Below are 12,305 nucleotides of genomic sequence, written 5' to 3'. Positions count from 1 at the left end.
CATTAATTTCTAGTTGATTATTCATGTCTTATCTCAGCTGTAGAGAATCCAAGCACATTTACAGAAGGTCAGTGAATACAAGCAATGACAGCTGTTGTGTGAGTCCATCAAACTTCTCCCATGCTCTCACTCCAGCTTTTAAAAATATATTTGAAGTATACAAGACCTAGGCCCTCCCATTTGTGATGTTCTGAAATGCAGGCTCAGAAGCCCTGAAAGGTTTTCTGAGACTCCAGGTGAATGCTGCACTTAACAACTGAAGTTACTGGGAAAGGTACACAACACTCAAGGGCTGCTGAAATGCAGAAATATAATTTGTGTGAATTAGAACTATTATGAAAGAAATTGTTCCATGCCTCATTTATTAAGTGCTTTTCTTAGATCTTATCTTGCCTTTAATTCAGCAACATGTATAAACAGGTAAAAACATAAACAATGCCCAAACTGTAACTATTGTTAAAGACTGGTGATTGTTTTTTTAATTGTGTTTCAAAACATGTGGTTCAGGTGAATAGCTCTAAAGAAATGAAAATAAACTTGCCAACAAAAATAGAACTCACTGAAACCAGGATTGTGCTCAAAGGTAAGAGCAGAAGAGGAATTTTGCAAGAATTAATTTAAGAAAGCTAGAGAAAGAGGCCACGAATAAAAGCAAGACATCATCACAATTTATGTTCAGTTTAAAATCACTGTCTTGTCTGTTTCCTCACATGACAAACAGCTCCCTAGATCCCAGGGGAAATGCTGCTGATGCCTTGGTCAGCATTTCTCGAAGGAGTTTATAATGTGCAAAGCCTGGGGAAGTAAGAGAAGAGCAGAAAGCAGCAGTATCCCATCCTGAAATTCAAACTGGTAGCTAGAAAGTTGTGGAAAATTATAGATTTCATTCAAGAGTAGTGTTTGGCTGTTGTGCAGTATTTAGTCTTGAATTTGGGAAAGGAAGTAGGCTGGAAAAGAATTTAATTATTGTGACCCATGAAGGTGCTAACAAGACAAGACAAGACATTTCTACCTCTATTTTTTTACCCCTCTCTAATAATACCAAATGCTTTAAAAGTTGAATCCTCTTCAGACAAAGTCTGACATTGATTCTGCATTTAGGTGGAGAGCTATTGACTTGGGAATATTGCACCCCTGCTAATTTAGGAGTCAAGAAATATCTGCAGAGGACATTCAAAGTCATTGAGTAAGTGCAAAAAACATTCAAATATCCTGCTTTTTAGGGCATATCAAAGGCTTTTTTCAGCACTGCCAGAATAAGAATTACCACTTGCAGATTGTAGATGATAAACAAAGGAATCAAACTATTGTGCCTCCCCTTTTGCCAAAATGGGACTTAAAGCCTTCCAAGTGTTTAAAGGCTATATACAAGAGAATTCGGCAGTTTTCAGCCATGGGGTATAAACCACCACCATTTCACAGTAATACTCTGTCCCAGGTGCCAACACCTCACTGCAACAACTGTGCCAGGAATAAACCTTGATGCCAAAAGTGGTTGGGCCACTGCTGTCCTAACTACTCCTAAACAATAACAACAAGAGCAATAATAACAACAACAGTAATAATAACTTAAGAGAGAAGACTCTTCCTATTGCACAAGGATTTCAGCAAACACAACAGTCATGAATAGTACCAGCAACCAACTCCCAAAGCTACCACGCGTGCCATCACTCTAAAAAAAGAAGCATCTTGAAAAGCCATTTTCTCTCCCAATAAATTATACCAACATGGATTAGAAACCATGAGCTCTCACACTTCTCAGCACTGGCTCTGTGGAAGACTGCAGAAGTCCTGCTGGGACACATAATATTATTTAGCTTTACATTACATAACTCCCCTCCCCAGCAGCACCTCTACTCACCATAATTAGGACAGAAAAATCTTTCTTACAACAATTTAAAAACCTTTTCAGGCATCACAACTTTAATTGTTTGGGGGAATTACTTCAATATACCAGCCAGTCTAAGCTATGCCTGTCCTACAGTTCTCTGCTTGGGCTTTGCATTCTTAAGGTGGTTAAGAATGCTTTACTAGCACAGACTTCATTGCTCTCTACCTGCAGTGTGCTCCTTTTAACTACACAGACCAAACCAGCAAAACCTCATTTAGTGAGCACTGCCTCCTCCTAGGGCCCATGAACTGTGAATAAACTACAGGAGAGAAACATCAATTTCCCCAAGTTAACCACAACTTCAGTAGAAATTGTCCTGATGAAACTCTATTTCCTCATATTGACAAATGCAAATATCACAGGAAAAATTTAAAAAAAGGTCTAAACCTTCCCAAAATATGTGTGTGTATATATATATACACAGATGTGTGTGTGTAAATATGTGTGTGTGTATATATATGTATGTATATATATATGCACACACACACACATGCTTTTGCATTTTCTTTACATTTGGCATTTTTACCTCAAATCCCCTTTTTTCACCAATGTCACTGGCTAATAATAGACTGCTGATTTCATGCCTTACACATTTCCCAGCTGCCCTCAAATATGAGCCCAAACCTCATTATTTGGTAAAGTTTTTTAATTTTAACTATTCCTGTATGGTCAAACAGTAGATCTGCCACTGCAGCTGAAAAAGATGATAGTGACTTTTTAAAACTGAAGGGGGAAAAAATATCCTAAAGCCATTCCAGAGGTACTTCCTAACCACATGAGGGTAAAAATGTACTTTGTATGAGGCTTATAGAGAGGGAATTAACAATTGAACAGGTGTCTATTTTGCATATGCATGAAAATCAGACCTGTAAGCAAGCACAGAATCAGTGTATATCTAAATCAAGGAATTAGGACAAACCTGCCACATATAAATATTTATATTTTGAAATTAACATCGAGCAATATTTACCCTAAGCTGGCCCTGGTGAAGCTGCTGGAGTGCTTGCACAGAGGAATCCTTGGCTCAGAGCAGCCCAAAAAAGGACTGGCCCCCTGCCCAGCCAGCTGAGGAGGCACTGCAGGAAGTACAGCTGGATGTGTCCTCGCTTCCACAGAGCTGGAATTCCCAGCCCAAGCTGTCATTAGCAGTCAGAGCTAATGACAAAGTCAGTAATTAGATATGAAGCCCTTGTGATACATTTCCAAACAGGGCTGCTTGATACAAATGCTTGCAACAGCACAGCTAATTCAGGGAGAGATCTCTTTGCTAAGGCAACTTGGTGACACTCCCACCAGCACTCCTGGTACATCCAAGTGCATCTACACACAGCATAACCTTATTTTCTATTGTGCATTGCATTAGATAGCTCAGGACCAGCAAGCTCATGCCAAGAAAACCTGATGCTTTAAGTCAAAGAATTTGCACAAGCAGGTAGAGATTTAAGCCCCTACTGCTCATAGTTCACCACATGGAAGGCTTGAAAGTCTGTCATGGTACAAGGAATTTGAGACATAGGAAGATCTTCCTCCAAATCTTTGAAGCTTTTGACCATTGGAAAAAAAAAACCAACCCACCTAATATTGCCTATTCTAGATGATTTCAGACCAAATTTTCCTTAATTTGTAGAACAAAAGCAATGTCAAGTATTTTAACTTTCCCACCTTCCAAATTATATCCAAAATAGCCATGCTACTATTTTTCCTGTTAAGCCATTTCTCAGCAAAACCACATCTTGTCCTTACTTAATACATGCAGGTAAGAAATAACTATGTCTCACTGTAAGTAGGAATTTGCCAAATATCTGTTTTAAGTGCAAAGGTTCTTTCCAGAATTGTGGTACCCACACCAGTATGGTTTTACCAAGACAGATTTGTAACCCTGTATTTCATTTCACTTGCAATATTCAGGAAAATAATCATAACCAAGGAAGTGCAACACCTCTGTGCTTTCCTAAACTGACAACAAATTCCTTTATCTACAACCCACAGCTTCTACATGGAATTCAAATTCAGGAAAGACAGGTTTCTTGCTATGTATAAAACACAAGGCTTCTCCATAATACAAAACAAATCTAAAAACAGAGATAGAAAGTTGCCTGTAAAATACATGATGCTTGTAAAGCAGACATCAGTGTTTAGATTATTAACTGAGAAGATGCTGCTGGAATTGCAAGAGTTGCCAAAAACTGAAGAGCCAGAGAGGGAGCAAAGACAGCTGTTAATATCCAAGCTGGACATGAAGCAACAGAAGAGTAACTGCTCCAAACAAGAGTCCAGTGTGGAACACTGAGCCCAGGAATCAAAAGATAAGCAAATGGAAAAATGACTTAACATGAGACAGGCGTCTTAAGGCAAAAAAAAAATATATATAGCAGAAAACTATAAAAAGAAAAAAAAATATTTTAGGTCCCTTTTCTGCTTCTACATTGCAAGGAGATAAACATCAGCAGTCAAAGGTATTTCAAAGCTTTTTAACAGCAATGATACCAGATGCTAAGTGAGACACATTTTAAAGAGATTGCTATATCTCACAATACCACATGAGCATGATTAACTGATCAGAAAGGCTTTGGATTTGAGCAGACACTGTAATTTTAAATACAGAACAGGCTTAGTTGCAGAATTCAAATATTTAGGAACACATAACTTTGTTAAAAGAGAACCAAGGATGTCTGATTTCTTGTTTCTGACCTCTGGCTCCTCACCTGGCCTGTTTGTAGCAGCCATAATGAAAACCTGCTGTCGATTCTGCAGCCCGTCCATCTCGGTGAGGAGCTGGTTCACCACCCGCACGCTGGCTCCTGACTTTGGGAGGAGAAATTTGTCAACAAATCAGAGAAACAGTGGGAATGTGAATATTTCAAGAAACAAAAGCTCTACTAACTCCCTGCACTGAAATATTATACTCAAAGAAAAAATTTCTTTTTCACACTTTCAATGGAGCTGCATTGTGGATTCCTTCTCTCATACTCTCAGTACATCTCCATTCCAAATTCATGCTAGCCACACACTTCCCATGTATTTTAGCATGTGGCAAACCTTTTCTTTCCCATCAAAACTAAAGGACTCACTTAAAGGAGTACATATAAATATTTGTACTAGTTGTTCTGATATCTACCTCAACAAGAAGACACAAAATTTCTCAATATTTAGTTTTTTGAGGGAAAAGAGCTCTTAAATATTGAAACCTCTGAAACAACATTTTAAGCAGGTGAGGTACTGAGAGGTAAACAGCAATTCCATAGTAGTGACATCCTATAACCAAGCTTAATATTGATGATATTTTTGCCCCTGACGAGGGGGAGAGAAATGATGCCTCTGAGTCCATCTTATCAGAAGACTAATGAATTACTTTATTATACTATATTATTCTATATTATATTACATTACATCTAAACTGAATCTGCCAAGCACTCAACTCTGCACACACTGCACAGAACCCATGACTGTCACCCCATAGTCCTAACACACACACACACACACTTGGCCTTGATAGGCCAAGGAAACAAAACACCATCACTCTGGGTAAACAGTCTCCATGTTACATTCTACTTTTGCACAACACAGGCACAGCAAATAAGATTTGTTTTTCCTTTCTCTGAGGTTCAGAGAATGTGAAACCCAGAAATATTCTTGGGAAGAATCGTGCCTTGCTTTTCTCTGTGAAGAGAAATGTGGCTACAGCTTAACCTGAATTACTCTGGATATTTTTTTCATATATGCATATGAAAAAAAGTGTTAAGCTTTATAAAATTTGATCAATATTATTTCCCTCAAATAAAAGCCTAGTGGATTGCCTTTCTTGAAAAATACTGGGGTAATACTTGGGAAATACTTCTGGATACTTCTGTTTCCAGCAATGTCTCAAAAGTTGTAACTGAGAGTATTTATTTGTGCAGATATCTCAAGGCAGACTCACCTCACGGTCAGACCTCCGAGGGCACAAAGCATCAACTTCATCAAAGAAAATCACACAGGGGGCAGAATTCCGGGCCCGCTGGAACACCTGGCGTACGGCACGCTCACTTTCACCCACGTACTGAAACAGCAAGAGAAACTACTTTGAAACAGTGTAAGACACAAAGATTTTGCTTGGGGAAAAGAAATAAATAGTTTTAAACACTATTTAAGGTACTTTGCAAGGGAGAAATGCAATCTAGTAATCTGTTTTTTTCTGACAACAGTCTCTTGTCTCTGTTTCCTCACTGATCATGATTTACATGGGAACTGTCACTAGTTGACTTATGACAATTCGCAGAACATTCAGAGTTTAACAGAATTCCTTTTTTCTGGGCAATAACTGTAACTTGCCATCATTTTGGTGATGAGAATTAACAAATAAGTCTTAATTAAGGACCCTGTTGTTCAGCTTTTCATGAACAAACCCAGCGAGCAATGTGAACACAATGAACATCTGAAGTTCATAGAGTTGTTGCCTGAAGACAGGGGCTTGGTGGTAGGGAACTGAAAAGTCACCCAGAATTTCACTTTGAATGCTGAATTGTAGGAACAGGAGCTATGAAGTTGTAAATGCAAACACTTAACTTTTTCCAAACAAAGATGTTTTGATTCAATTTATATGTTAACACAGTCTCTGAACCACGGCCAACCATTTTCTCTGTATTCCACAAGGAAGTTGGGCTCCTCATTAACTGTTTTATTTCCTGCCTGTATCAGTACTTGAAGCAGACATATAAAAACATTTGGAAGAGATCAAACAAATCCAGTCTGTGGGTTTCAGCTTCCACATTACTGATAATGGAGCTGCAGCCACCTTGCTCAGTTCAACACATTCTCTTGACTTTGAAAAGGACTGAAGTCACATCACAGCACTTCTAAGTCCAGTGCTTTGAAAATTTGAACTACAGCACTCTTATCTGTTGACATTTAAAATCTCCATGCTATAGAAAAGCAGTGATGCATGTAGTTGGTCATTTAGAAACCCTACTTCAAGTCAAGAAGGGTTACCTGCCACGTAACTTTAACTAAGATAAATATTTAAGTTACACATGTGACTTTTTTCTTTTCACATGAACAACTTCACTGCTAAAAACTTTAAGGAGAGGTTGAATACGGCAATTTCAGCTGCACCAGTACCAGTTGTGTAATTATCAGGAATTTTGCTTGCCCCACATGTTGGACAAGAATTCCATAAATAACAAAAGCCCCACGATTAGCACATACCATATTTAGCAGCTCAGGACCTTTCACAGATATGAAGTTCAGTCCAGACTCGTTTGCCACAGCCTGTAGAAAAGGTAAAGTGAGACAGATATAGATAAAGATATAAATATAGATCTAAAACACACATTTATCGTGTCTGCTTGGGTTCTGTCCATGGAAAATAAACAAATACAAGGGGAGGAACATACAGTCACCGACTGTTTGCAAAATATAGAAAACAGTACAAAGTATAATTATATGCCATTAAGAGTGGGAGGGGAGCAGAGAATTTAGCAATGTGTTCTCTCTCTCTCTGATGAGGCAGTTCCAGATTCACACCCCACCCCCCACACCAGCTGAAGAATGTCCAATAATTATGGGAGCTAAAGAGATATTCAATTCCATAAGAGCACCTGAAGACAAAATGAGAAAGAATCTGAAATTTGCATGATTATCTGCATTTACATGGAGATGTGGTAAGAACTGAAACGCTCAAGAAGCAAAACAGAAGTATTTTCAGTAAGAGTTGCAGAGTAGTCCCAAACACATAGTTTAGTTACAGTAAAATATTCCATAGGGTGGTTATCCAATAGAGTTTCTTCTCATCTTTGCTACTTCTTCCTTAATCAACTTCATTCCTCCAAGTTTTGCAGGAATTCCCACTCCATTCAAGCAAAGTTGTAACTTTATGCAAGAAAAAATCAAGTAACTTCAACACAAAGGCCTAAATTTAGAATTCTGATGAAATGTGGTACAAAAGGCCAACTTCTTGCACTGTGATCCAGACTCATCCTACAAAAACACCCATTTCAAGAGGATTCTTCAGTGCTTTTAATGATGTTTAGAAAATGCATTACCTTAGCTAACAGTGTTTTGCCACACCCTGGAGGCCCTGCAAGCAGGACACCAGCTGGAGTAGTCAGGCCCAGAGCTTTGAACTGCTCTGGGTTTCTCACAGGTGCCTAAAAAAGAAATTATCATCATTACCTCTGCATAAAGAAAACATGAAACTTTTCATTTTAGTTACAGCTGGATGAAAAATCATTCACAGCAAGTTCTTTATTCCCATTTTCTATAGACTAGAAGAATAAATATTCAACCAGCACCTTAGTATCTTGCACTGCTAATTACCCCTAAATGGGAGAAATATCCTTATTCAGAGGCAAAGATTTTATTCACCAAAGTTACCTAAAGGTGTTAATGTTAAGTTCCCCTCTGATTGGCAGCAAGATTGCTAAGCTTCCAGGTAAGCAGTCCCAATTCTTTGTGTGTTAATTGCATAACCAAGGTTATTGGTACACAACTTCTAAAATACTTAAAGATTGAGCAATACAAACACACCGAAAGCAAGAATACAAAAAGCAAAATATTAAATACAAACAGCAGACTTGAAACAAATTCTGAAGTAAATTATACAAGCCTGACTGTTTTAAATAAAGGTCCTGTGTCACAGTCATATTTTCTGAAAAATCTTTTGCCCAGGATTTTCTCCTGGGAAGCTGAGAAGCCTCAGAGAAAAAGGGAAACCATTCTTATCTCATTTGCTTCTCATGTGTTGTGCTCATATGTGGAATGTGTTTGGAGATTGTTTCATTGGTTTCATGTGAATTGTTTTGACTTATTGGCCAACCAGGGTCAAGGCTCTGGAAAGAGTCATGAGTTTTCATTATTATCTTTTTAGCCTTCTGTCTGTATCCTTTCTGTATTCTTTAGTATAGTTTAGTTTAGTATTCTTTAATATAATATAATATAAAATAATAAATTAGCCTTCTGAGAACATGGAGCCAGATTCATCATTCCTTCCTGCCACGGGCCACCCCACAAATACAATAACTGCAAAATATCCCTATATCTTAAATAAATATTGAAAATAAACAGGTTTATTTCCTGCATAGGGGGGAGTGCAAAAGCTCTTTGGAAGGAAGGCTGGGACATACCAATATTGCCATAGTCAGCTCCTCCCGAACATCCTCCAGGGCTCCAATGTCTGCCCATGTCACATCAGGGACTGTGACAAAGCCTTCTCTCTTGGCAGAGGGCTGCACTGATGACAGTGCAACAATAAAATCATTCATCTCAATGCACAGCTTCTGCAGCTGCTCCTCAGGCAAGGGGGCTTGCTCCTTCAGCAAATCCAAAAGTCTCTGCAATTCATCCTTAACGTACAAGGAAAGGGAGAGAAAAAGATTATGCAACTGGGTTAGACTTCCAGAACCATTTTAGGGCTTTTTCATCCTTAACGATACATGGAAAAGGAGAGAAAAAGATTATGCAACTGGGTCAGACTTCCAGAACCATTTTAAGGCTTTTTCAAAGCCACACTTCAACTATCAATCACATTATTATATACAATGCACATAAAATATGTAAATTACTATAAATGATAAAAATGTTTCAGGGAAGCTCTGTATATATTTAACAGGTCTAAGGGGACTGAGCTGAGCTTAAAATCTTGATTTAGATGCCACAGAAAATGAGCTAGCACATGTATTTTGCCTTCCAGCTGTTGGAAGGCAAAATACATGTTTTTTTGCCTTGCTACTGCTTCTCCCACACTGACTAGGAGAAAGGTATTTCCATGCTGAAATTTCCAAAAGATGTATTATTTATATGTATTCATTCTGCTTTTAACAAGAAACTGCTTTCAAGAGAAACTGAAAAACTGCTGGACAGCACAATTCCAACAATTTGCAGAATATTCAGTTCTGTATAAACTGCTAAAACTCTTAAGACACTTGTAGAACATACACTTGGATTTAACACCATTGAATTTTAACACCATTTCTTCAGCCTGGTCAGACCTGGTTCTGCAATCAGACCCTGATAAAGTTTGGGCAAACAGGACAGAGATGCAGGAAAATGCTTTTCTGCACTGCCCCATGCTGCAGACCACAGTGACCAAGGGAGGTACATTCCAATTTCTCCAATCAGTTCCATATTGGGAAATGAGAAAATATTCCATCAAAGAACTTTAGATCTTCATAACATAAATGCATCCTCATTCTAAGGCAGTGTCAAAGCAAATTGGTATTGTGCTACAAATAGAACTGTTTCAGGATTTTCATTATAAAATAGAGGGGGAAAAAATAAATGTAAAAACTCTGTTAAGTTTCAACGGTTTTCCTACAGGAGTAGGAAGAAAAAGTATCACTTCCTATCAATTTCAGCTAGGATAGCTCTACAACTGACCACAAAGAAACACAAGTGCTAAGAATGCCTGATATTCCTTTTAAGTCCTTATTCCTTTTAAGTCCTTCCTCCTCCTCTTCACAGAGCCATTGAGAGAACCTCTGAAACAGCCAAGACCACTGGGTTTGTTTACTTGAATTGTGTGAACGATTTTTAAAGGTTTCGTATGTTTATTTTACCATTATAAACATAATACAAGGGTTTTAATGATAATACCCTGTATTAGACTATGTCAACCTCCTGCCAGCTATCAAAACATGGCTTTGTTAGGATTAGACTTCCTCATTCTCAATGACCCCTTTGATCATGGTGATGTTGATAAAAGCTGCAGCTACCTGCCCCTCCCCACTTTCTTCTGGCTACAGCAGGCCCCAGGAAGCCCTGGGAGGTATAAGCACCATGCTTATGTTACACTAATACAAAGGCTTACTACAGCTTTTTATACTGATTCTTGTCATCACAGCACCACTGCTCTCTGACAGCTCTCCTAAAAACAGAACCTGAGCACAATGTGCATTTCAGCCCACTTATCTACAGACAAATCTTTAGGAGGCCTGCACATAATGAAGGCATATACAGACTCCAAATTTTGAGAAGTAGGACCAAGGATTTCTATATAAAGTTGTTCTGCTTCACTAACCTTCATGTTACTTAGGCCAGAGAATAATTCTGGCACTTGAAATATTATTTTCTGCAACAGGGATCCAGCTGTGCTGCACTTTCACAGCTCCTCTCTTCCTTAAACCTGTTACAGGTACTAGACAGCACGTGTGATTTACCCCAAGTAATCACATAGCTGGAAGGCAAACAAAGGCTGCATAAATACTTCTAGACTTTGGCTTACTGTAACTCTACCAGGTCAGGGAAGAGCCCCAGGCACAATCACAGACATTTCACTGAGGGCACAGCAAACAGCTGGTGCAAAATAATCAGTTTAAGTCTGCTACATTTAAAATTCTGTTACAGCCAATACACTTTTCAAGAGAGATACAGCCACTCTTTGAAACTTTCCTCTGTTAGAAGACAAAACAGCACAGCACAAACAAAACAAAAAATCCCAGGGTAAAACCACACCTTGTATGAAACAGGAACATAATTTTTAGGGGACTGGGGTTTGGGATCTACTTTTCCAGGCCCATCATATGGGTCATTAGGAGTTATGTGTTACTGTCATATTTTCTGAAAAATCCTCTTTGCCCAGGATTCTTCTCCTGGGAAGCTGAGAAGCCTCAGAGAAAAAAGAAAATAATTATCTGATTTGCTTCTCTTGTGTTTTGCTGCTTTGGAATGTGTTTGGAGATTGTTTATCCAACATGTGAATTGTTTTAACTTAATGACCCATCACCATCAGCTGTGTCGGAACTCTGGCAGGAGTCACAAGTTTTCATTATTATCTTCTTAAGCCTTCTGTCTGTATCCTTTCTCTATTCTTTAGTATAGTTTTAGTATAGCATTCTTTAATATAATATAGTATCATAAAATAATAAATTAGCCTTCTAAGAACATGGAGTCAGATTCATCAAATCCTCCTTCATCCTGGGGACCCTGAAAATACCTCAGTTATGCTCCTGCCTTAGAAGCTGCCATTTCTAAATCTACATTTTATATTAGGTTGGTTGTGGATGTTTGAGAATTTATAAGTAATGACTTTCATAACTCTAAAATGGCTCAACTCTTCAGATGTTAAAAACACACCCTTCAAGGAACACATACCTTAGGTGGAAGTTCTGGTTGGTTGGTGCCCTCTTCCTCCACGATGTCTGCTCCTATCCCTGGGCTTCCTTCAGCAGTGCTCCCCCCAGAGTGTGTGTGCTTATTCCTGTGCTCCTCAGATGTTATGAGGACCCTGCTGACCGTGCCCATGGCTGCCTCCCTGCACAGGGCCATCAGATCAGCCCCCACGTAGCCCGGAGTCAGCCGCGCCAAGTGGCGGAACTCAAACGACTCCGGGAGCTTCAGCTTGCGACACAGAGTCTGAAGAATTCTAATCAAGGAAGGGGGGGGGGGGAAAGAAAATATAAAGATGGAGAAGAAGCTGTTATTTTTTTTTTCTTCACATGAA

The 12,305-nt window shown here is 38.8% G+C and overlaps 1 protein-coding gene across 2 annotated transcripts in view; it reads right to left on the bottom strand.

Annotated features, from left to right (window-relative positions):
• The window catches only part of NVL (nuclear VCP like), a 41,164-nt gene that overhangs the window by 15,770 nt on the left and 13,089 nt on the right, over positions 1-12,305 (bottom strand). For both annotated transcript variants that reach the window (XM_030944858.1, XM_030944857.1), the window contains exons 13-18: positions 11,957-12,227; positions 8,992-9,210; positions 7,912-8,016; positions 7,076-7,138; positions 5,811-5,930; positions 4,597-4,696 (exon numbers count right to left, since the gene is read on the bottom strand). In XM_030944858.1, coding sequence (XP_030800718.1) covers positions 4,597-4,696; positions 5,811-5,930; positions 7,076-7,138; positions 7,912-8,016; positions 8,992-9,210; positions 11,957-12,227 — 878 coding nt within the window. The remainder of the gene's footprint in view (positions 1-4,596; positions 4,697-5,810; positions 5,931-7,075; positions 7,139-7,911; positions 8,017-8,991; positions 9,211-11,956; positions 12,228-12,305) is intronic.

The sequence above is a fragment of the Camarhynchus parvulus genome, chromosome 3, assembly GCF_901933205.1.
Source record: "Camarhynchus parvulus chromosome 3, STF_HiC, whole genome shotgun sequence".
In the NCBI taxonomy this organism is placed as follows: domain Eukaryota; kingdom Metazoa; phylum Chordata; class Aves; order Passeriformes; family Thraupidae; genus Camarhynchus; species Camarhynchus parvulus.
Note: the sequence above shows the minus strand (reverse complement) of the source record. Positions and strands in the feature narration are given on the sequence as shown.